Consider the following 25,451-nt stretch of genomic DNA (forward strand, 5'->3'; position numbering starts at 1 on the left):
GTAAATATAAATATTGGGACGAGTAACAGTAAGATAAGTAATTTTCCCAATAAGTCTCCTGTAACGATGGACATCATCCAAAAGTCACCATCATCACGTCCTAACTTCAACTAAGGATCCATGGGAATTTCGTTAAGTTTAGAAGCAAGCATGCAAGTCTCAGTTATAAGATCTAACACATACTCCCTTTGTGACAAACTTACTCCTTGTTTACTGCAGATCACTTCAATCCCCAAGAAATACTGTAGATCACCTAAGTCTTTGGTTTGGAAAGATTTTTATAAGTATGCCTTGACTGTATGGATTGCTCCAACATCACTAGTTAAAAGAACAATATCATCAACATAAACTGCCATAGTGACAACACACCCTGTCGTCTAACAAAAAATAGAGTGATTAGAATAACTCAGTACAATTCCAAAAGACTCCACAATCTTGCTAAATTTCTCAAACCAAGCCCATGGAGATTGTTTTAGTCCATAAATTGCTTTATGAAGCTTGCAGACACGAACACTGTCCTCCCCTTGAGCAATATACCTTGGAGATCTCTCCATGTAAACTTCTTTATGAAGATCACCGTATAAAAATGCATTTTTGATGTCAAGCCGAAAAAGAGGCCAATCATAAGAACAACTAGAGAGATCGAAACACGAACATAATTAAGTCTAGCCATAAGAGAAAAAGTCTCAAAATCTACACCATATGTTTGCGTATGGCCCTTAGCCACCAAGCAGCCCTTGAGCCCTTCAACTATACCATCAGAATGGTACTTAACAGTATACACCCACCGACAGCGGACCACATCTTTCCTAGGAGGTTAGTCTACTAAAGACTATGTATGACGAGATTGTAAAGCATCCATTTCCATGTCCATGGCAGCTTTTTAGCCAAGAATTTTAAGAGCCTCGGTATGATGGGTTGGAATATGAATGGTAGACAGACATAAAGCAAGGCAACGAAAGCTAGGAGGGTGATTAGAGACAGAGAAAATTTTGGAAAAAGGATAAACAATGTTAGATCACAAAGTACGAGTACCTTTCCTCAAAGCAATTGGTAAGTCTCTGAAGGAGGAGTAGGATCTCTACTAGAAGAATCTATCGGTGGAGAGGATGAAGAAGGAACATCTGTAGGGCCAGCTTTAGGCTCCACTAAAGGAGAGCGGCTAGTATCTTTAGGAGGAATTGTACTATCCATAGTATGTTCTGCCAACTTATGTCTCTGCTGATAAACCTGTAGAGGAACATTGCTAGTGGAAGGAACTAAAGAAGGAATATGAGGAGTATCATCCAAAACGCAGTTTTCAGCGGAGATAGATTGACTAGGTCACATTTGCACTTACAAATTGTTTGCCAAGAATCGGATCATAACAATGAAAACCTTTTTGAGTACATGAATACCCAAGAAAAATACACTTAATAGAATGAGGGAAGTTTATCCAAAGGATGTGGTATGTGAACAAAACACGCACAACGAGTGCAATTAAAAACGGTTCTCTATTGGGAAAAACAAATGAATAAGGGGATTCTTCTGAAAGCAAAGTGATAGGCATTCAGTTAATTAAATGATCAGCAGTCAAAACTGCATCACACCAGTAACTCTTGGGAACATTCATCTGAATCAAAATAGTGTGTGCACCCTCCAAAAGGTGACGATTTTTGCGTTTAGTCACTCCATTTTGTTGGGGAGTGAATGAACAACTGGTTTAATGAATCATTCTAAGAGAATCACAAAGGTTAGATATATCATGTTGCACATATTCTATAAAGCATTATCAGACTGAAAATTTTTAACATGAAGAGAAAATTAAGTCTGAATTTCATGGATAAAACTTTTAAATGTAGTTACAAATTTTGTCTGATCCTTTAAAAGATACAACCACATAGGACGGGAGAAATCGTCCACAAAAGTGATAAAATATAAAAAACCATGCTTATTACTAATTTTGCATACCCCAAATATGAGAATGAACAAGAGAAAACAAGGACTCACTACAAGTGATAGAACGTGGAGGATAGGTGGCACTATGATGCTTCCCTGACTCACACGCTTCGCTATTTAATTTAGACACTTACTTAAAAGAAGAATTAAAATTTTAATTTAGCTTATGACAAATGGCCTAAACAACAGTGCCACTGGAGAGCATCTACACCATCATCAGAGAGAGCTACAATAGGGGCAGCATAGTCCAGATAGTAGAGTCCGTTCCTTTCACACCCTCCACCAATCGTCTTCCTCGTGTGAAGGTCCTGAAAAATGCAAGAAGTGGGAGTAAAAGTCATAGAACGGTTTAATACTTTAGTTAACTGACTAACAGATAATAAGTTAAAAGGAAAGTTAACAACATGAAGTACGGATGACAAAGTAAGAGAAGATGTAGAAGAAACACTTCCAGAGCCTAGAATAGGTGTGGAAGTCCCATTAGCTATGACAACAGTATTTTTAGTGGTAGATTGAGAAAAAGAGCTGAAAAGTGATGACTTACCAGTCATGTGGGGGAAACACTTCCAGAGCCTAGAATAGGTGTGGAAGTCCCATTAGCTATGACAACAGTATTTTTAGTGGTAGATTGAGAAAAAGAGCTGAAAAGTGATGACTTGCCAGTCATGTGGGGCAAACACTTCTAGAGCCTAGAATAGGTGTGGAAGTCCCATTAGCTATGACAACAGTATTTTTAGTGGTAGATTGAGAAAAAGAACTGAAAAGTGATGACTTACCAGTCATGTGGGAAGAGGCCCCTGAATTGAGGATCCAAGCGGTGGGAGTAGAAGTGAGTAGTGCTGTGTTACCTGCATGAGAAAGTGTGGCAGCAAAAGTACCAGTGGATATGGAAGCGCCGGTCTCAGTATTTTGCAATCGGTGAAGGATTTGACTTACATCATCTCTTAGAGTCTTAGACAAGTCCCTTGAAGAAGATCCAGAACCACTATCGTTGTTTACTACAATATCAGTACCACCATCAGAAACGACATGATCGGCAAGTTGCTTGGCCCACTATGGCTTTCCATGTTTGGCCCAACAAGCTTCCAATAAGTGCCCTGATTTATTGCGATGAGTACAAAGTCGAGATGTCTTATCACTTTATTAGACAATTGAATACCACGACCTCTATAAGATTTTCTAACTCCCCCTGAACCACGACCACGTCCCCTTCCACAAGAGGTAGTGAAGGCTGAATTTTCTCCTTTGGAACTTTTTTTGGAGAACTCCCTTCAGGCAAGGCAATACGTTGAAGTCTAGAATATGCTTCACTAAGGTTGGGGACATGCTCACCAACAAGAAGATGTCCTTTGACATATTTCAGTTTAGGGTTCAATCCTGTAAGAAACTTGGATACAAAAATTTCATTCTGTTGGGTGTTAAGCTTCTCTATATCTGTGTTGAAAGTTTGAAATACATTCAGCTCCTCCATTATGCCTTTAAGGAGTTGTAATGATCCTGCAGAGACTTGTCAGCTTGCTGAAATTGAAATGGCTTTTCATAAATACTGAAAATTTGAGTCATATTTTTAGCTTGGGAATAGGTCTCTTGCAAGTCATCCCATATTCTCTTTTTAGTCTTATGGAACATAACATTCACTATAATATCAGGTTCCATACTATTCCACGTCCAAATTTGATGATTGCATCATCTTGGATCCAACTAAAATAGGATTTGTTAGTCTCAACAAGAGGTTCACCCTCAATGAACTTAAGCTTACTTTTGGCAAGTATGTAAACTCGAACTGCTTGTGACCACAACAAATAATTAGAACCACCTATGAGCTTGATGGATGTAATTTGAACGTTTACATGATATCTTTGAGATCCCTTAAATTCAGCTGTACTCATGGTTGGGTCATTTGGAAGTGAAGACATCAAAGTTGAGGTAGATATCTCTCAAATCAGTTTTCCAGAACTTGAAGTAGAATGAGCACAAAAAAAATTCTGCTACCTTAGGACTGAATAGGAGAAAAAAAGGGTTTGCAAAGTGCAGCAAAATGAGGTAACGAAGGTAAGTAGAAAACATTATTTAATCCAAGTTCTGGAACTTGTAAGAGTAAGGTAATAGGTAGAGAAGATCAGTTCACATGAATATCTGATCTAACAGTGCATAATATATAGCATTAGGTGGCTTCACACCAAGGAAAACAGAAAAACAAAAGAGAACTTCAGAAGAGAATATTGAGAACAACATTGTTTTGGTTAAAAAAAGTTCTGATACCATGTTAAAACAAGCTTTAAATAATCAAAACAACAGCTGAACTTGAACAGAGGAAAGAGAGAAGAAGAAGAGGAGAACAGAGATGAAGAAACAGCAGAAGAGGCCTGCGATTTTGGCTAAAGAGTCTAGAATTGCAAAGCCCTTTTATTTATAGCTTCAAATGAATCTAATACAACTTGAGAGACAAGTAATTGTCCTCGAGAAAAAAGAAACAAAAAAAAAAATTATAGCTTTAGTAACATTCTAGCTCCTATTATAGAAAGTTATGAAAATAGAAACTACCACCAAAATAGAAACTATTACCGAATTAGAAACTATCACCAAATTAGAAACTATGCTTTCTAGAAACTCCCAAAACTTGTGTTGCAAGATTCTTATATTAGAAATAGAAAGTAGAGTGGCATCACTGGCAAAATACTGTTCACGTGAACAGTAAAACAGCCCAAAACTTGTGCATACTTCAACAAGCCCAATTCACATTAAAGATGTAAAATTGCTTAATAGTTTAGCTTTGGCATCTAAAAAACAACTTGAGATTTAAGATTGAGTATGCTAGCCTAAAATTTGTGATACATGAGGCCACATGGTAGACATCGCACATTAATCCATGTGAAGGAGGATTTTCTCTTCTAGTGGTGTGGCCAAAAGGGGCCCTAAACGTGGAGGCTGTGTAGGAATTTGTGTGTAATTGCCTTAATTATCACATTTCATATGCAAAATTTTCTTATGTTCTTTTTAGTGCTACTCCTTTTTCTTTTTTGTTTGCCAGAGCTTCCCTTGGATTTGCCATCATATTTTATTCCTTATTGCATCATTTAGATAAACTCAGTGAAGTAGAAATGAGGATGCTAAGATGGATGAGTGGCAAAACTAGGAAGGATAAGGTAAACAATGATCATAATAGAGCTTGTCTCGGGGTAGCTCCGTTGTATTATAAGCTACAAGAAAGTCAATTGCGATGGGACGACCACATTCAACGAAGGCTTTTAAATACCCCTCTACGAAGAAGTGATAATCCAAATTGAAGGAAATGGAATTACTAGGGGCAGACCTAAGATAACCTCAAGGAGAAGTAGTGAGAAAGCGGCCTTGTATCTAGGATGTCCTCAAATAGAATTGATTGGTAGGTAAAGGATCCATGTAGCTGGCCCCATTTAATTGGGATAAGGCCTGTTTGTTTTGTATATTTTGGTGAACCTTTGAGTTTCTACTCTCAACTCTTAAGAATATGCTCATGGAGTCTTAATATGTGAACTTTACAGTTGATGTGGACTATGATGAGTCATGATTCATGAGTTTGTGATGATCACAGTTTGCAGTTCCTCAAATCTGATTGAGAACAAAGTGGAGTTGAAATGTTGATCCAAATGAAAGCACCTAAAAAAAAATGAAACTTCCATAAAATTATTGGAAGTTGTTGGATTCTATTAGGAGTTCAATTAGAGTTTGTATAGGAGTTAAATTAGAGTTTGTATTCATGTAAAATTCTATTCCTTGTAATAGTGTACTTTCCACTTAATTATAAATAGAGGGCTTGAGATCATTGATCCATAAGCCATTCACCATAATCGTTTCTTTCAACATGGTATCAGAGCCTAAATTCGATTAGGATTTTTTTCTTCTTCTCTCTTTCAAACCCATCGCAAACCATCACAATTGGGTCACCATCGTTCTTCAGTTACTACCGCTGCATTATCTTTTCTGTTGCAAACCTCGAAGACCAGGAGAAAAAAAAAAAGAAAAGAAGAAGAACCATCACCGCTGCAATTATACCGATGACTCTGCTTGCTTCTTCCAGCAAGACTCATATTTGATTCTTCCATCGAACCATTGTCATCGCCTCCGCCATCACCATCGACATCGATTTGCTTCTTCCATCGAACCACCACCAGGTCTGCTTCTTCCATCAAACTACCGCCAGGTTTGCTTCTTCCATCGAACCACCGCCATCACCCAGGTAAACTTTCTGAAAATCGATTTGCTCTGGTTTTCTTCCATTCTCGATTTGGGACGATGCTTATGCAATCCCATTAAACATATCGCCTGGACTAAACCAGACCAGACCTCCTTTGGTCGAACCATATTTTATTCCTACGGTTCAAAATCCTATTTTATATATATATATATATTTTGATGTTTCAGGGGCTCATACTTTTCAGGGTTTATTAGTTAAATTTTATATAGAAAAAAAAAGAGAGAAAAATTGGCTCATTACTTAGAATTGTTTGGGTGGTTGGCTATTGCATTCTGTAGCATTTCAATTACTTTGAAGGGGTGAAGACTGAAGAACTACAGACAATTCTTTCAATATGGCAACCACCGATGGTACTACTGCTCCCACTAGATTCGAGCATTACCCCACTCTTCATCCTCTTTCGGTAAGATTTGATGCCACAAATTATTTGATCTGGTCTCGATCTGCTTACCTGACTATTGCTGGAAGAGGACTAGTTGGACACATTACGAGCACCATTACTGCAAGTGTTTTACTGGATAAATGGATATCAAATGACTCTCTTATTATGTCATTCCTTTTGAATTCCATGCATCCAAATATTGCTCGAGGTTACCTATTACTTGATAGTAGCCCAAATCTGGAAGGCTACTACTGAAACCTGTGGCAGTTGGGGAATGATGCACAGGTTTATGAGTTACGAAAGAAGCTTTATGAGACTACCCAAAAGGAACTGACCATGGCCCAATATTATGCTGAGTTGCGATCTCTTTTGCAGGAGTTGGATCATTATGGGGATTATCATCCCACTAACCCAGATAATGTGACTACTTATAGGAAGCACATTGATAAGATTCGGGTATATGACTTCTTAGCAGGTTTGAATGTGGAGTACGATCAGATCAGAGTGCAAGTCTTAAGTCATTCTCCCTTTCCTACACTAGAACAGTCTTATGCTCTTGTTCAGTGTGAGGAAAGTCGTCGATTAGCCATGCTTCATACTCCTATTATGGAGAAATCAGCTTTACAATCAGTTCGCACTAAATCTGATCTGGCTAAGGAGATTGTCAAGTGTGAGCACTATCACAAACCATATCATACTAAGGTTGGAAACTGCATGGGAAGCCTGTTGATTTTGAGCAAAAACAAGCACAAAGAAAGGGAAAACCAAAAGGCTAGTCTTTCTGAGACAGTTTCCACCACACCCTCTGCAAACGTTGGTTTTTCATAGGAGGAGTTCGCTACTTTGCAACGTATTCTGTAGTCTTCTACTGCCGGTACAGCCTCGGACCACAGCTTCCTCTACTACCCATACCATCTCCTACCTTGCTACTTCAGGTAAAACTTTTATAGGCTTTCAAGCTTCTTCAGTTTCTACTCCTTGGATCATTAATACAGGAGGCACAGATCATATGACAAGTTTACCCTCCTCTTTCTTACAATATTCTCCAACTTCTGGAAAGGATAAAGTTCGAATTGCTGATGGCTCCTATTCTTCCATCGTTGGAAAAGGGACCATTCAGCATTTTCCATCACTTTCTTTGTCTAAAGTTTTAGATGTTCCCTCTTTCTCTACTAACTTTCTCTCTATCAGTAGTCTTCACATGAGTTGAATTGTAAAGTGACTTTTTTCCCATCTTACTGTGTCTTCTAGGATCTAGTCACGGGGAAGGAGATTGGACGTGGTAAACTAGACAATGGACTTTATTTGCTCGAGCCAATTGGAGAATCTGCGTCTGCTTTGACTACATCTTCTAATCCGGTCCATTCGGTAATATCAGACCTTCATTAGTGGCACTTTAGGCTTGGTCACCTCCCTTAAGGAACTCTTAAGAAAATATTTCCTAATTTGATTTCTTCTTGTAATGAGGATAATTTTTTTTGTGAAGCCTGGCATTTTGCGAAGCGCACTCGTTGTATTTATTTACCTTCTCTTCATAATAGAAAACCTATTTCTTTTATGCTAATTCATATTGATGTGTGGGGTCCCTGTTGACGTGTCTATTACTGGCCATAGGTACTTTGTTACTTTTATTGATTGTCACTCTCGTTCTACATGGATTTATCTTTTAAAACAAAAAAAATGAGGTTTTTCGATGTTTTCGTGATTTTCATAATATGATTAAAACTCAGTTCAATGCCATTGTGAAGATCCTTCGCAGTTCACAGTGACAATGACATATAGTATATTGATGGTGAAACTATGACTCTGGCATAATACATCAGACCAGTTGCATTGATACGACTGCCCAAAATGGGGTTGCTGAAAGGAAGAATCGGCATCTCTTAGAGATAGCCCGTTCCATTATGATTGCTATGAATGTACTTGACCAATACTAGAGTGATGCTATACTCACTGCTTCTTACCTTATGAATAGGATGTCCAGTAGGATACTTGGTTTTAAATGTCCTAATAAGATTCTTCAGGGGGGCCTATTCTTTTGTTATTCCCCTAAAGGTTTTTGGATGCGTGTGTTATTCCAGAATCACAGCCCACTAGAGTAAGCTGGCTCCCCACGGCCTACGTTGCATATTTTTGGGGTATTCTGCTACTCAGAAAGGGTACAAATGTTATCATCCTCCTTCCAGAAAAACCATTGTATCCATGGATGTAATTTTTAATGAGTTTTGCCCTTACTATACACCTCTCCAGGGGGAGAGTCCTAGAGGAGAGGTGTTCTTTCCGACTCTAGATCTTCCTATCACACACCAACACAACTTAAGAGTCCCAAAAGAGTTTCCTGACCAGGGGGAGACTTCGGCCAGTATATCTGAGGACTCTAATTCTCCCCCTTCGGTTTTTGAACCATGTGAAGAAACCTAGCCAAGGGGGAGACCACTCTGTGAGACACACTGTTTAGGTCTTTCAAAACCAGATTGACCAGAATAAGGAGGTACTGACTTATTAAAGGAAGAAATACAACCGGCTAAAGCAGGTGGAGAAAGGTGATACGTTACCACTTCAGTCTCTTGCTCCAGAATCAGATTCTACTATTCCCCTTAAGGCATCTTCTTCTGATCTTCCTATTGCTGTTAGAAAAGGGGTCAAATCTTGTACTTAACGTCCCATAGCTAAATATGTTTCTTGTAACTCTTTGTCTTACTCCTACCGTGCTTTTATATCCTCTCTGTCATCTGTATCTGTTCCTAAAAGTTGGCAAAAAGCCTATGCTGATAAGAGATGGAAGGCAGCTATGGTAGAGGAAATGCAGGCAATGAAGAAAAATGACACTTGGGAGCTAGTTACACTTCCTCCAGGAAAAACACAAGTGGGCTGCAAATGGGTATTTGTGGTTAAACAAAATATGGATGGATCAATCAAGAAGTTGAAAGCTAGACTAGTTGCAAAGGGGTTTACTCAGACTTATGGGATTGATTATTAGGAGACCTTTGCCCCTGTTGCGAAACTAAACACTGTCAAAGTTTTGTTGTCTGTAGCTGTGAACAAAGATTGGAACTTGCACCAACTAGATGTAAAGAATGCCTTCTTACATGGGGAGTTAGCAGAAGAGGTTTATATAGAAATCCCACATGGTTTCTCCGATGACAATACTGCAGGGAAAGTTTGTCGGTTGAAGAGGTCAATTTATGGGTTAAAACAATCTCCTAGATGCTGGTTTGGACGCCTCCTGAAGGCAATGACTTCTATTGGGTACAAGCAAAGCAATGCTGATCATACACTATTTGTCAAGAAGTCAGGTACTAACATCACAGGGAATGATGGTGAAGAAATTCAAAAGTTGAAAGACTTTCTCGGTAGAGAGTTTGAAATTAAAGATCTAGGGAAGTTACAATATTTCCTAGGGATTGAGGTGGCTCGATCAAAGAAAGGTATATTCCTATCCCAAAGAAAGTATGTCCTAGATTTATTATCAGAAGTGGGAATGTTGGGGTGTAAAGTAGTTGATACCCCTATTGAAGCCGGAGCTAAACTTAAAGAAAAAGAGGGAGAACCAGTGGACAAAGGAAGATACCAAAGGCTGGTAGGGAAGCTTATTTACTTGTCCCACACTAGGCCAGACATCGCTTATGTTGTAGGTATAGTGAACCAATTCATGCATAATCCATATTTAGCTTATATGAAGGTTGTTATCAGAATACTACAGTATTTGAAGGGAATTTATGGAAAATGATTACTTTTGTCACCCACTGATAATCTAAAAGTAGAAGCATACACTGATGTAGACTGGGCTGGATCTCCAGACAAGAAATCAATTTCAGGTTACTGTACCTTTGTTGGAGGTAATCTAGTTACTTGGAGAAGTAAGAAACACAATGTGGTAGCATTATCTAGTACCGAAGCTGTATATAGAGCTATGGTTCGTGGAGTTTGTGAGCTACTATGGTTGAAAGGCTTGCTGCAAGATATTGGAGTCCAAGTTCCAAACCCTATGATGTTATATTGTGACAACAAGGCTGCTATTAGTATTGCTAATAATCTGGTGCAACATGATCGAACTAAGCACATTGAAATTGACAGGTTTTTTGTCAAAGGAAAGTTGGAACAAGGGCTTATCTGCATGCCTTTTGTAAGATTTGGAGACCAAGTAGCAGATGTTTTCACTAAGGGTTTGAAAGAAAAAGACTTCCTTCCTATTGTAGGCAAGTTGGGCATGACTAATATCTATGCCTCAACTTGAGGGGGAGTGTTGGATTCTATTAGGAGTTAAATTAGAGTTTGTATTGGAGTTAAATTAGAGTTTGTATTCATGTAAAATTCTATTCCTTGTAATAGTGTACTATCTACTTAATTATAAATAGAGGGCTTGAGATCATTGATCCATAAGCATTCACCACCATCATTTCTTTCAATAGAAGTACTTAAGCCAACAGCATAGAATAGTGTTTGTGTCATTTTGCTGTAAGCTTGACCATATTTGTACATTTGATTTCTGTATCTTTGTTGAGAAACGCTAGCAGAGTGAGATATTAAGGCAGTAAGCTCAACTAATTGCTAGTCTTTGAATCCAAGTTTTGGATATTTCAATAAAGCCTGCCACAGGTAACTACAATATTGTTGGGTCAAACATCTCTTTGGGATAAAATGTGGTGTCAAATATCAGATTACAAATAATCAATGAAGCACAACATGGAAGGATGGAACAGGGATGAGAGGAAGAGAGAGGGTCAGAATATGAGAGACTATAGTCTTTCCCTTGATATTGAAGAGTCCTCCTTTTGAGATTAGCACAATTTTTCAAGATATACTTGATCTAAAGCGATGTTTGAGATTTTTAATCTTTCCTTTGTTCCAAGGTCTGCAAATGCTGTTGCAGATTCCTTGTCAAGGCTTGCCCTTTTGGTTGAGCTCCCTACTGTGTCGCTTCGATCCAACCCTCGGCTTCTGCAATTATATAATTTTACATTAGGGTCCCTTTAGTGAAGGCTAAAATTAGGTTGGGTCCCTTTAGTTTCTTAAATTATGTTTGGGTCCTACAAACCCATCTAACACCATTTGGAAGTGTGCAATCTTCTAGTGCTTGGAAGCTTCTCCATATCTTCTGGGTCTCAGTGACAGTGGCAACACTTATTCCGGCGAGGCTTCCCTTGAATTTCCTGGCTTCAGTTTGGATTCACAGAAGTCATGATAATGATTCTGCTGAAAGAGAGAGAAGAAAGGATTTTAAAATTCAAACCTGCAACTTTAGCGATAGTCCAAGACCAATTGTGGAGTAAGTGGGGGACATAACAGCTGCAACAATGGAGAGCCACCATATCTGATCAAAATGTGGGATTTGGGAGAATAGAATTTCCAAAACTCTGAACATAACCATGTACAGATTCTTGACATGTGACTTGGGCTCTTCCCTTGGTCTGATGGAAGCAATTTGACTTCATAATAGCACTGTTACAAGTAACCCAAAGAAGAAGAAACTATTAAACTGGAGATTCTTTTACAACCTTTAATAAAAATAAGAGTATGTATAAATTTGGTCTCAGTTCATGCTTATAGATGCTGTAATAGTGTACCCAATTGCGACACCGAAAAGGTTCAAGTACTGAAATTAGTCTGCAAATCTTGACCTTAATCCCACATGAGCAAGAATTTAAAAATGACCTACTCTCTCTCTCTCTCTCTCTCTCTCTCTCTCTCTCTCTCTCTGTAGTTCTCAGTGTCTCAAATAAGAAACCCATCTCCCCACCCTTTAACTCCTCAGGTGCCTGGCCTCACTGCTACCTTGCTTTTTGAAAACCAAAAACTTGAAATGGTGAGTTTCATAGCAAATGACTAGTCTATAGAACACAAACTAACAGTTCTACTTATTATTTCATCAATAAGAGCCTCAGAAAGTCCTTCTCTTAAAGAATTGATAACAAAATAACAAAGCTTCTAATGTCCTTAAGACCTTTCCTTCATTATTTCTGCTTTCCCCTTTACTGAAAACAGAAGCCTTCTCTAGAACCAAAGAAAGGAAGAGTAGAGGGTGTGGTGTTTTTGGTTTGGGGGGGGGGGTATCTTGGTCATGAGGAATAAAATTAACACCTTTCAAAATGGTGTTAGTTCCCAGATGTAATTTAAGCCACTAAAGGAAACCAACCCGATTTTAGCCTTCACTAAAGAGACCCTAATGTAAAATTTTCATGATTTTATGTTCTACCTGAAAGAAAGAAAAAAAAAAAAAAAGAAAACAGAAAAAAGGAGTACTTGTTAGCCTGAACCACTAACATGCTGCAACTAATAAAAGCCAGTGATCCACTTGCTTATATTTTCCAAGGTATTTGCAAAACAACTAGATAAAAGAGTTTGAATAAGATACTAAACAACGTTTAAGAAACTACAACAATGTTTCAGTTCTCGATAGGCTTTCGTGTCTTATACATTTTGTTGCTCTCTATTATTAAATTAGACTGTTAATCCATTATTTGGCTGGGCACTGTGGGTCCACTTAGTTATATTATATACTTATATTTCATATATCAATCAAATATTTATATAATATATCAAATATATCCAAGTGGGATCCACTAACTATGGAGTTGGGCCTATCCAAGATCAAGGAGCCATAGTCTATACATGGATCGATTTGGGTGGACCACTTTATGTGGGTTTATTACCATTATTTTATTCTTAAAAAAAATTATATTTATTCAATGGTGTATTTAGTAATTAGATAGTCGGGCCTATCTGAGTTAAGGGCCCATGGTCCAATACATGGGTTGCTTTAGGTTGGTTTAAGGCTATTGGGTTCTGTATGTCATTATTATTCTGGTTTTTTCTGCTAATAAATTCAATTATGTTAGAAAACAAGCATTAAATAATCAAAACAGCAGCTGAACTTGAACAAAGAAAAGAGAGAAGAAGAAGAAGAGAAGAGAGATGAAGAACTAGTAGAAGAGGCTTGTGATTCTTGCTTAAGAGTCTAGAATCACAGAGCCCTTTTATTTATAGCTTCTAATGAATCTAATACAACTTGAGAGACAAGTAATTGTCCTCTAGAAAAAGGAAACAAAAAGTTACAATTTTAGTAACTTCCTAGCTCCTAAAATAGAAAATTCTAAAAATAGAAACTATGCTTTCTAAAATCTCCCAAAACTTATGTAGCAAGACTCCAACATTAGAAATAGAAAGTAGAGTAGCATCACTAGCATATACTGTTCACGTGAACAGTAACACAGATGGTATTGTTCACGTGAATAGTACCATGAATAATAAAAACATATTTTTTACTGTTCACATGAATAGTGTCGTGAACAGTAATTAGCCCAAGTGTATATACTTCAACACTCCCCCTCAAGCTGGAGTGTACACAAAGAAAACTTCAGCTTGCACAATAAGAATAAACTTGAAAAGTAGCACCAATCTTAAATCGTGTAGCAATGGCAGATGTCGATAAACACTGAGAGAACTTCACCCAGGAGATAATCAACACCAACTTTAAAAAAACTTTAATTCTTTATGTCAATAGAACCATCCAATATTGAGAACAATCGACGATGTTGAAGACGAACAAAGTCCATAAGTATAGCAGGATCAAAGACACCATCCACACAATGCCGGTAGTTGGGAGAAATATCCATACGAAATCTTCAAAATTACAACTCTAATGTCCATATAAATGCTTCCCAAGAAGGCAAGTAATAGGTAAAGTATGGGTAGGTAAAAGGCAATATTGATTACTGTGGACCAAGTAGGTAGGTAAAAGACAGTATAGGTTACTGTGGACCAAGTAGGTAAGGTAATATGGGTTATTACGGACCAAGTAGGTAAAAGACAATATGGGTTACTGCGGACCAAGTAAGTAGGGTAGAAGACAATATGGGTAAAGACATGTAATGATATCGTTGTAGAATGCCATAAGTTGAGGACAAAGATCTTCACAAATAATATCCATCAGCACATCTTGAGTAGATATATAATAAGGTACCATTCTCCCCCTCAAGTGTAGCATTACACGTGGACAATTAATGATGACCATTGACAAGCATCTTAAAGTATGAACACAAAAGAAACCCAAGAAGGAAAAGTAGCAGCCACAGAGCAGTGTATTATTCACCAATAAAGTTGATCAAGCAGCAGAAAATCGTCTCACAGGACAAAGTCTTGTGTGCACCAAGGGGGAAAAAAAATTATGGACCACCACTAACCCTTAGGCAGGAGCAAATTAGATTAGGAAAAAAAATATATTGAACCAGCTTGGAATCTCAAAATTGCAGTAGTCCTTGCAGCAATCCACTCGGAAGAAGTGCAATAACAGTTGCTGCAATAGCAGATAATATCAGATCTCAGACCATGGTAGCAAACTTCTGCTAGATTTGAAACTCTAACAGATCTCGATATGAAGGAAAAATAGTCCTCCAGGTCTTTGTAGAAGTATTAGATAAAAAGAAGGCTAAACTTGATTCTGAAATAAACAACGGAAGAAGTAGTAAAGCAAGAAGGTAGCAGCAGAATTTTTCAGAAGAGAGAAATTCAATGAAACAGGGGTACTAGTATACGACTTGCAACTAAATTTATAGCACAAACAATGGAAGACAATACTTAGGTCTTGCAATCCGAATAATGGGCATATCTTTGCAAGAATCAAGAGGAATCCCAAGACATCAGTATAGTGCAGATTGAACTTCAGATTTGCACACAAAAAAAGGGTAGTAGCAGCCTCAGTTGAATCAAATAGGTAGACATATCCCCAGAAAGCTTAGGGCCTTTTTGTAGTATTAATACATAGATACTTGGTGCTTCAAAAGTTAAAGAAGAAGGACAGCCATGCACAATTACTGCAGCGAAGGTTGGGGCTGCCCTAGATAAGAAAAAGGAAAAAAAAAAAAAAAAAAGAAGAAAAACTGGGCAGCCAAGAGAGAGAAAACGGTCCCTAAGTTAATTAAACTTGCTCTGATGTCATGTTAGAAAACAAGCATTAAATAATCAAAACAGCAGCTGAACTTAAACAAAGAAAAGAGAGATGAAGAACTAGTAGAAGAGGCTTGTGATTCTTGCTTAAGAGTCTAGAATCACAGAGCCCTTTTATTTATAGCTTCTAATGAATCTAATACAACTTGAGAGACAAGTAATTTTCCTCTAGAAAAAGGAAACAAAAAATTACAACTTTAGTAACTTCCTAGCTCCTAAAATAGAAAATTCTAAAAATAGAAACTATGCTTTCTAAAATCTCCCAAAACTTATGTAGCAAGACTCCAACATTAGAAATAGAAAGTAGAGTAGCATCACTAGCATATATTGTTCACGTGAACAGTAACACAGATGGTACTGTTCACTTGAACAATACCATGAATAATAAAAACATATTTTTTACTATTCACGTGAATAGTGTCGTGAACAGTAAATAGCCCAAGTGTATATACTTCAATAAATTATATTCTCAATGAAATTCCTTTTTGGGTGAAGAAAAATGTACATAAGTACCCCGAAGGAGACAAAGAAGATATAGTAGAGGCGGGTAAGAGTCAGGGTGCAACAGAGGAGGAGGGACTCCAAGGCTAAGCCACACAAGGAGGATAAACAGTGCTAGCCCAGAATGAACAAGCAAGTCACTATCAAATCCCTAGGTAACAACACTATGCTTGTTCCTTGGGAGTCTACAAAAGGTTTCTTGGGAGGGTGACGAGGTTGGAGTTAACATCCCTGCAGATGGCCTTCGAAATCTAGTTAGTGGATCTGGACTTGGAAGTCCATTTGTGGGATATTGCACTCCAACCAGATGTGTGAGGTACAGGTGCCAGAGCAGCTTATGAATCGTGTCAATATTTGAGGCACCACTAAAAGAAAAGATGAGCCAACGACACTTGGAGGCAAGGGGAAGAAGGCACCTGGATTGGTGCTATATAGAGGCAATGATGAGACTCCAAATAGGTTTGGTGGAGGGATAGGCAAAGAAGAGGTGGGAATGGTTTCCTCCTCGTAGTAGGAGATGCAAAAGGGGTTGTGAATTTGTGATGCAGAAGCCATGGCTTGGCTTGACCAACATGATCCATGGAAAACCTGGCCAAGAGTTGGCCCTAAATTAAATTTCTGGTTTTGAGAAGGGATGGAATTAGTAAGATTTATATTACTTTACTTTTAAGTATTATAATAGCTTAGCATGGTTGGAATATCTTATTAGTTGTTTCCTCTTCTCAGCATTAGCTTAGTATGATAGTTTCCTATTTCAGCTAGTTTTTATTTCAGAGAAGTTTCTATTTTTGAGACGAGGCTTTTTTTCTATTTACCGTGGAACTGTATCAGGACTTCTCAGGTTTTAGTTATTGAATTTGATTAATGAAGAATTTTAATAGAGAAGCTCTAGCGTGAGTTCTGAATATGAGTGGAAGTGGGATATATGATGCAGGTCCAGCATCAAATTGGCCAACTTGCCTTTGAAATCAATTTAGGGTCTATAGATATGGGTGCTGGGCCTTTGTTCAAGAGGTTTATGTGGTTGTGGGCCTACTCATGGGTCCATAAGTTTAGTGTTCAGGTCAAGTATGAAAGTGGGTTTTTGTTTTATTTTTATTGGTCTATTATGTAAATTCTGCCGAACTTAAGGGCATAATAGTCTCATTATGTTTTGGTTTAAGTAATGTTTTGAGTGAGTCTAGGATATGATAAAGAGTCCTTTTAAGTTCAGATATTAGAGTCCTCTTAAGTTCAGATATAAGAGTCCTCTTTGAATTTGTCTTAGTATGTTGAGTACAACTAGGATAGTCAGTTTCTAGTCCTAATTTCACTAGGACTTCTTATGTAAGGCTATAAATAAAGCCTTAGACATGTAATGGTGGACAGATCTTAGAATACAATTAATAAAGAGAGTGTTGCTGCACAAGATCAAGGTGTTAGGCTCTCTTTGGTTACTACTAGACATAATATTATATAACAAGAAAGAGGTTTGGTACCATTAACTGAATAATGTATGATGTACCATGAATTTGATTTTAGGTTGATTTTTGTTTACCTTGTGTATTGTCTTAGTTTTGGTTTTGTCTCACTTTTATTGGTTCGGGATAACTTTAATATCCTTAAAATATTGTTAGAGCCCGAGATGGGAGCAAGAGCAACATGGAGGTTGGAAAAAACGAGGTTTTGTTCTAACTTTTTGTAATTTTATATTTTTACCCCTACTTAAGTAGTAATTCTGCACATGTTTATTAATTTTACCCGCATAACCAAATATTAACAGTTTATGGTGATAAACCATAAACAGCCTTTGATCTATTTATATTTATGTTTAAATCAACTTATTTTAATGAAAAATGTGGTCATAAATCATACCAAATACATCTATTTATGTTTATAGGGCAAATAATCATCAATTTAAACTATACCAAAGAAAGTCTTAGTAGAGCATCTCATCGGTGCTAAGGGATCTCCATGTGATCGAGTAAGCAACCTAGGATTTTATTTAAAAGATTCTCCTTCGGCAGTGTTTACATGCCTTCCCATCTCCATCTCAACCCATTATCAGACTTGATTTACAAGTGAGTAACAAGTCAGCACTTACTCCATTCCCCTTCCACTCTTCTAATTTTTTCTTTAGCAAATGTACCCCTTTCAGTTCTTTTTTTCTCCAAAAATGGAGTTCCTTTGCTGCCCTAGATTCCCAAATCCTATCATAAACCCTAGCTCTCCCCCCCCCCCCAAAAAAAAAGAAAAAAAAGAAAAAAGGAAAGAGAGAGAGAGAGAGAGAGAAATTCCCAAACCCTAGGTCCACAACTACCAAGTTTTCCCTTTTAGAACCTTAACACCCTATCCCTAATTCTATAACCCTAGAATCAGACCCCTTTACAGCCTACCCAAGAACTCTAAAATGCCCTAACAAACCCTATCCGTGGGCCTTATGACCTAACCCTAGTTTCAGCAATCAAAAGGATTGACCCTCATTCACTTGAGGCTGTCAGGTATCTGAAATATATACTGGGGTCTGAATCTCATAAATCAGACCTGATTTATAATTCAGTTAAGCCTAAACCAAGACCTGAACCGGTTCTGGCCAAAACCCTTGAAACCCTAATTTCAATCTCAACTTAAGGTTGGTTTTGATAAGATCCTAGAAGAATTTGCCCTCATTCACTTGTGGCTACATCAATATAGATTCAGCTTTAGTCCTAGGTTTGAGGAGAGCACAAAGCTATCGTCTTTGTGGTGAGTCTTATAGGTACTTCCATAGGGTTTGGAGTTTCAGAAATACTCAAGATCAATAGACTAGGTTGACTAAGTCTATTATATGGTTCCTTGATGTGCTTAGGCTCAAATAAAATTTCATGTACCAATGGACCTTGATATTTACATTAATCAACACGTGTGAATTATATCTACTTACCAAGTCAGGCCTTGAAATATCTTGGCCCTCTCTTCATTATAAATCCTAAACCCTTATTATGTTTCATGGGCTTGACCATGCTACTTGAATTTCTAGGCCTACTACATCATTTAATTATGGGCTTAAATAATCCATTGGTGATAATGGGCCCATTCATATGCTTACTAATGAATCACTTAAGATTTAACATGGGTTCTCTGTACCAAAAAGCACAAGTCCATATTTGGCTTCTAATGGGGTTAGACCCATATTCAGATTTTGGTTATTAACGGGCCTTGGCATTTAAACTAGTCATAAGTTGGACTCAGATTACTGATACATCTTTATTTGGCTTGCGTCCTAAAATAAATTAAATTAATCCTTGCTACTTCAAGTTCACAATTGGGCCCATTGGGTTTGTTTGGCTAGGCATTCCAAGTTGGACCTAAATTTTCACCCACCATATGATTCAATCACAACAATCTATTACACAAATGTTAAATTAGATTCCAATCTATAAATCAGAATTCATTCTACTTGAGCTGCTTGAGTTAAATTGGTTCAGGGACTCAATGGGATTGTTTTCATTTCATTATAAATCAAACCTGTTTTGATGCTAATCCAATCAATCTAATTGGATTTAAATGACATTATTTCCATAGAAGCATTCGAGCTTAATTACTTACCATATTGGTCCATTGACATGGCCCACAAGCCTTGGTTTGTTAGTACCGATTCCTAGAGAAAACCTAATTGCCCAAATCAGGCCGAGTTTCAGTGAGACTGTAATATTTCTACTTAAGTGGCATCTGTAGATTTTAGTCTTATGGAATATCATCTTTCAGTTTAGAGAGAGATTGTTTATTTTGCATGTTAGTTGGTGACATTATGCTAGTACATGCATATGTTGATTTGGTGGAGTATTAAGTAATTATGTTCATCTTACATTTTCTTCTTATTTTTTTAAATCATGAATTGAAGCTTCAACTCTTTGCGTAATTGTTAGGAACATGCAACTCTTTGTCATTGAGTGAGGTCAAGGAAGCACATACCTTTGATATAGTTTGCAAGGTAATTCACCATGTCATGCTACCTAATTATTCTTTTTTTTTTTTTTTTTTTTTTTTTTTGGGGGGGGGGGGGGGGGGTGTGTGTGTGAATAAGAATGTATTTTAACAGCCCAATAGGGAGAAGCATAGGTGGGGAAGCAAGGGATGGGGGAAATCTGATAAGCTAGCAGTGTTTAGGAGGAAAAAGCAAAGAGGTATCTACTATCTAGTCCCAAGTAACAATAGTGAGCCTATTCCTTGGGGAGGTCATCGATGGCTTGGGCAAAAGGGAGATCTTGGAGTAGACGTCCTTATAGATGGTGTCTACTATCTAGTCCCTAGGTAACAATAGTGAGCCTATTCCTTGGGGAGGTCATCATTGGCTTGGGCACAAGGGAGATCTTGGAGTGGATGTCCCTATAGATGGCCTTCCAATTTGCTTAGGAGGTCTAATTTGGAGGTCCAGTTGTGGAATTTTCGCTCCATCAAAATGTAACACAACCCCCCCCCCACCAAAAAAGAAAAGAAAAAAAAAGAGAAGCTTTCTCACAATATCAGCAATAGAGGATCCTCTAAAGGATAAGGTGAGCTAGTGGCACTCTGTCTCAAAATGTTGTGGGCAACTGCACCATGGCTAGATAGAGGCGAGGGCTTGAGTCCAAATTGGCTTGGTGAAGGGGCAAGCAAAGAATAGATGGTTGGGGTCTTCCTATCCAGGGAAAAAGATATAAAAGGGGAGGGAATTGAGTGGCTAAGGAGGAATGGTTGAGCAGGTAGGCAATAGTATATGGCTCTCTAGGCAATGATGGCTTGGCAGAGAATGTGGTCTTTGAACCAAACTAGGTTGTACTGGAAGACTTTAAAGGGAGGGGCTGCAGATGAGGTTCCAGGCATAGGCAGAGAAGGAGGAGCCTTTCCTAAAGGGGAGCCAGAGGAGGGTATCCCTGCGAAGGGAGGAAGGTCCAAATCTAATCAAGCTCAAAATAGTGAGAGGAGAATTTCCACACTCCAACGGAGATGAAGGGGTAGAGAGGGGTAGGATTAGACTACTTTAGCACCAACCACATTGAATATAACACCTAGCAGATACTAAGGGTAGAAACCAAAAGGAGATCTTAGACCTATTAGCAATGGAGTAGGACACATCAAAAAGGGCTAGTGTGCGGAGGGAGAGGAGAGATATCCAATTCCTAAAGGAGTTAAGGGTGGGGTTACTGTCCATATTGAGTCCTTGAGGAGATAGGAGTAGACCCAATTGATCTATATGGAGCCTTCTTGAGGAGACTTTCTGAATGAGTTTGAGGAGATTGACAATACTTTAGTCCCTGATCCTTTGGATTCCAAGGCCTCCAGATTTAGGTCTACAAATGGAAGTGTCACTAGTGGGTGGAGGAATTCAAGGAACCCTGGCATTTCCAGAGGAAGCATAGAAGAGGGATTGTATAGCATGGATAATGGATTTTGGAAGATCAAAGATTCCACACCGATATATGTACGAGGCTTGGAGACAGATTTAATAAACATAACTCTACCCACATAAGAAAGGAGTTTGCCATTCCAGAGTTTATGTTTTTTGCAACTTTATTCAAGAAGAGGGGGGCAATAATGGGCATAGAGATGGGTGGTGATGAAAGGGAGCCCTAGGTACCTAATAGGGAGAGAGCCAAGAGAGTATCTAGTGAGGTAGATTGGGGAGGAGGATAGGGAACAAGAGGTGCCAGCGAGGAAGTGTTTGGACTTGAGAAGGATAAAGTAGCTAAGAGAGGCTATGATCTTAGAGATGGAGGAGGATCCAACTTTGAAAAGATCATAAGTTTGTCTATGAAGGCTAGGTGGGTAAGCTTGGAGAATTTGCATTTAGGAGAGGAGTCATGAGGTGGCATTAGGAGAGGAGTCATGAGGTGGCAATCGGTTTGGTTTGGATGCTAAGAGATTACCTTGAGGGCAAGAGAGAGGTGGTTTTGGTGGGGGGGGGGGGGGAGGGCAGCCCTGATGAATCTTGACACTAGAGGGGAAGCAGTCAGGGAGCCATTTGCAAGAATGAAGGAGTGGGGGAAGAGATGTAGAAGTAAATCCCCAATGAAAGAAGCCGGGAGGAATTCATTTGGTTGGGGATATCAATGAGAAAGTCTTAACATAAGGAATTAAAAGCCTTTAAGATATCAATTCTAAGAAGGGAGGCAGGGAGGAGTTCTTACAGTTAAAGCCACAGACAATCTTTGTGCAAAGAAGGATGTTAGTAGAGATACTTCAACCAAGGATGAAGGTAGACTGGATTGGGCTAACCATAGAGGGAATACCTTTTAGGAGGCAATTGGCTAAGAGCTTAACAATAAATTTGTGGAGAAGATTGTAGGGGAAGATGGGTATGAAGTCAGACATAGAGGAGGCCTCAATGCTTTTAGGATGGAGATAGAGTAAGGCTTGGTTGATCTGGGACATTTGATTCAAATTGTGATAGAAGCTTTTAATGGCTTTGTTCAGGTCTGACGCTAACTAGATCCTGCAAGAGGAGAACCTCATGTTGAAGCCATTGAGGCCAAGTGCGTGAATGGGTTAATGACAACAGAACAATTGAGGAGATTTCTTCATTAGTTGGGATGGACTGGAGGGATATACCAGCGAGAGGGACGCAAGAGAGGGGTGATGGGGGGAGGCAGTAGGGTTGAAAAGGCTTTTGAAGATGGCTTTGGATTTGATACCTTATGAGAGGAGCTTTTCATTAACCACAAGAAGGGGATTAGAGAGATTAGAGAGATTTGGGTTTGGATGAGGGAGACGTTTGAGCGGGTAGAAGAGACAAGGTTATTTTATCAAAGATATTCAAATTCCACTCTTTGATATTGCCTAAGATATTGCCCTTGACCATTTTGAGCTTTTGGCAGTGTTGAGAATGAGAGGAGAGAAGTGAATGGGAGGTTTCGACTAGGCAGGTTGGACTTTGGGAAGGAAGGTAGGGTGGGTGGTCCATATATAAAAAAATTGATAGGTTGGATAAATAAATAAATCTATCAGTACCTTCAGGTGGGTGGCCGAAGGTACTGATAGATTGGATAAATAAATTTTATGGGCAATAATTAGATAGACCAAAGGGTGGAAGTCCAAATGGGAAATTTGGAAGAGTCAGAGCCAGTGCTCATTGACAAGAAACCTGTCACTTTTACTGGTAATATGGTGATGGCCTATTTACCAATTTTGCAAAGTGGGGCTCTAGACCATCAAAGGTTAGGTCCTGAATACAATCATTGAAAGCATTAAGGGCATTCCGATCTAGAGAGTTACCCCCAGTTTTTTGTGGGCGCGGACAATGATGAAATTGCCGCTGACTCCCCAATGGTGAGCATAGGAAAAAGGCTCAAGTGAGGAGAGCGGATTCGAAATGGTGATTTTGATTGAGGTTTGATTGTTGGCATACACAGAGAGGAAGGAGGCTTGAGGGGTGTAGGAAGAGATTTGGATGTGGAGGAGCTGGGAGGAGCAAGAGAGGGAGACAGGATGGTGGGATTCTAGAGGAACCATATGCTGCCTAGGTATAGTGGTTGTAATTTGAGATGTAAGACCATGAAGGGGCAATGCAGACGACATTTCTTGAAGCATTTTCAAGGGGTACCAGGGTCTTGAGGAGATTGCAAAAGGAAGCTTTTGAATTTCTTATTAAATTCTCTACTTTAGATTGCTTTGCAAGGGTATTTAGGCCTTGAATGTTCTAGAGAATTCCACAGTTCATGAGGGTGAAGGATAGGAGATGGTGGGGGTAGACTAGCAAGTCTTTTTGACTTTGATTGGTTGGTCAAGCCCTCTACCCTACCCTTTGAGCACATCCTACCCTCATTTAAGAGCCTGGTCAGTGATGCAAGCCTTTCCAGTCACCTGTAGAGCCGCCAGAATATGGGAAAATCTGCTTCGGTTTTCCCTCCAGATTCTCTGGAAGCCTCCTCACCCTTGATCGATGGCAGCTGCTGCTCCACTGTAGAACAGACTGTTCACTGTGAAAGCCTTGCTGCCTTTTGACTTTGCTCCTACTGAAGACTCTATAGCAAAAGCTGTGTTGAACTCTCTGCCAACCTTGATGCTGAGAGGAGCCCTGACTGTGAAGTTTGCTGCAGGTTGTGGTGGCAAGCCCAGAAAACACAGAGCAGGGGGAGCGCTGGGATTCAGGTTATGGCAGCAGGACTTCGCAGAGGGGACAGTGAGAGGAGAGGCATTCGAATTTGATCAGTTGGCCGAGCTATTAGGGCATCTTCTTCCTTGATTTAGATAGGGGAAACGGCTTGTTTGCAGAAACCTCAAGACAGACTCAAGCATATCTGTCCATTTGTTGTGTTCAAGTGTCCATGTACCGTTGTTTGCCCAGAGAAGTTGCCATTCTACTTAGGCAGTCTTCATTCTAAAGATGGAGGACTAGGCCTGGGAGCAGAATCCATAAGGGGCAGAGCTTGGATCAAGTTCTCTTAACTGGAAATGGGGCTTCCATTACCTCAGTAAGAACATTTTGTTCCCAACAGACCAGGGGGCTTCTTCAAGAGCTTTTGATTTGATAGTGTTGAAAGAAACGATTGTAGTAGAATGGCTTATTGATCCATGATCTCAAGCCCTCTATTTATAATTAAGTGGAAAGTAGACTATTACAAGGAATAGAAGTTTACATGAATGCAAACTCTAATTTAACTCCTATACAAACTCTTATTAGACTCCTAATAGAATCCAACACTCCCCGTCAAGTTGAGGCATGGATATCACACATGCCCAATTTGACCAAAAAAGTATAAAACATTTGTCCAGATAAATATCTGCAATTTGATCTTCAAACTTATAGATTACGTCTGCCTTATAGACTTCCATTTGCTTTGTCCTCATCTTTACTGCAACTTTATGTCTCCAAGGAAGAACGCCCAAGAAAAAAGGTAGAATCTTCAAATGTTGAGAAGACTAAATTTCTGCGCAAATCTGAGGGAAAATATATTTTTGGGGTAACAATTGCTAGGGTAAAACAGCCAAAGTGAAACTTTTGATTTGTAGCAATGTTAGATCTTTAAAGGGAAAGTTTGCCAAGGGACAATCTCCAAAGGTAGGGGAAAATTTGTCAAGATAAGTGACAATCTCCAAAGGTAATAGAGATCAAGTTCTGCAAAGGTCAAACGACAAATCTTTTGCAAGGTTAGATTTCCGAAGGGAAGATGTCAAGTTAAGGGTCAAATCTCCAAGGTTAACAGAGATCAAGTTTTGCACAGTAAAAAAGATAGCTCTATAGCAATGTTAGATCTCCAAAGTAGAAGATTGCGAAGGTAAGGGACAAACTTTCAAAGGTAACAAAGATCAAATTCTACATAAGGAAGTCTAAATGAAAGGCATTGAATTGTAGACATCTTCAATCTCCCCTTCACGTGTAGCTTTACACGTGGGAAAACAATAACAAAGGAAATCCCTAAATGATATGGTCCATGGTCCACCAAGGTAAGAATGTAAGATAATGGCTTAAGACAAAATTCAAGCCAATGGGGAAACTTGGAAAGGAAG

At 38.8% G+C, this 25,451-nt stretch overlaps 1 protein-coding gene across 2 annotated transcripts in view; it reads left to right on the forward strand.

The window, feature by feature from the left end:
• The window catches only part of LOC149001046 (protection of telomeres protein 1b-like), an 84,947-nt gene that overhangs the window by 50,778 nt on the left and 8,718 nt on the right, over window positions 1–25,451 (forward strand). For both annotated transcript variants that reach the window (XM_089139354.1, XM_089139355.1), the window contains exon 4: window positions 19,892–19,956. In XM_089139354.1, coding sequence (XP_088995480.1) covers window positions 19,892–19,956 — 65 coding nt within the window. The remainder of the gene's footprint in view (window positions 1–19,891; window positions 19,957–25,451) is intronic.

The sequence above is a fragment of the Hakea prostrata genome, chromosome 11 (assembly GCF_041222555.1).
Source record: "Hakea prostrata isolate BN-2017 chromosome 11, UWA_Hpros_2, whole genome shotgun sequence".
Classification (NCBI taxonomy): domain Eukaryota; kingdom Viridiplantae; phylum Streptophyta; class Magnoliopsida; order Proteales; family Proteaceae; genus Hakea; species Hakea prostrata.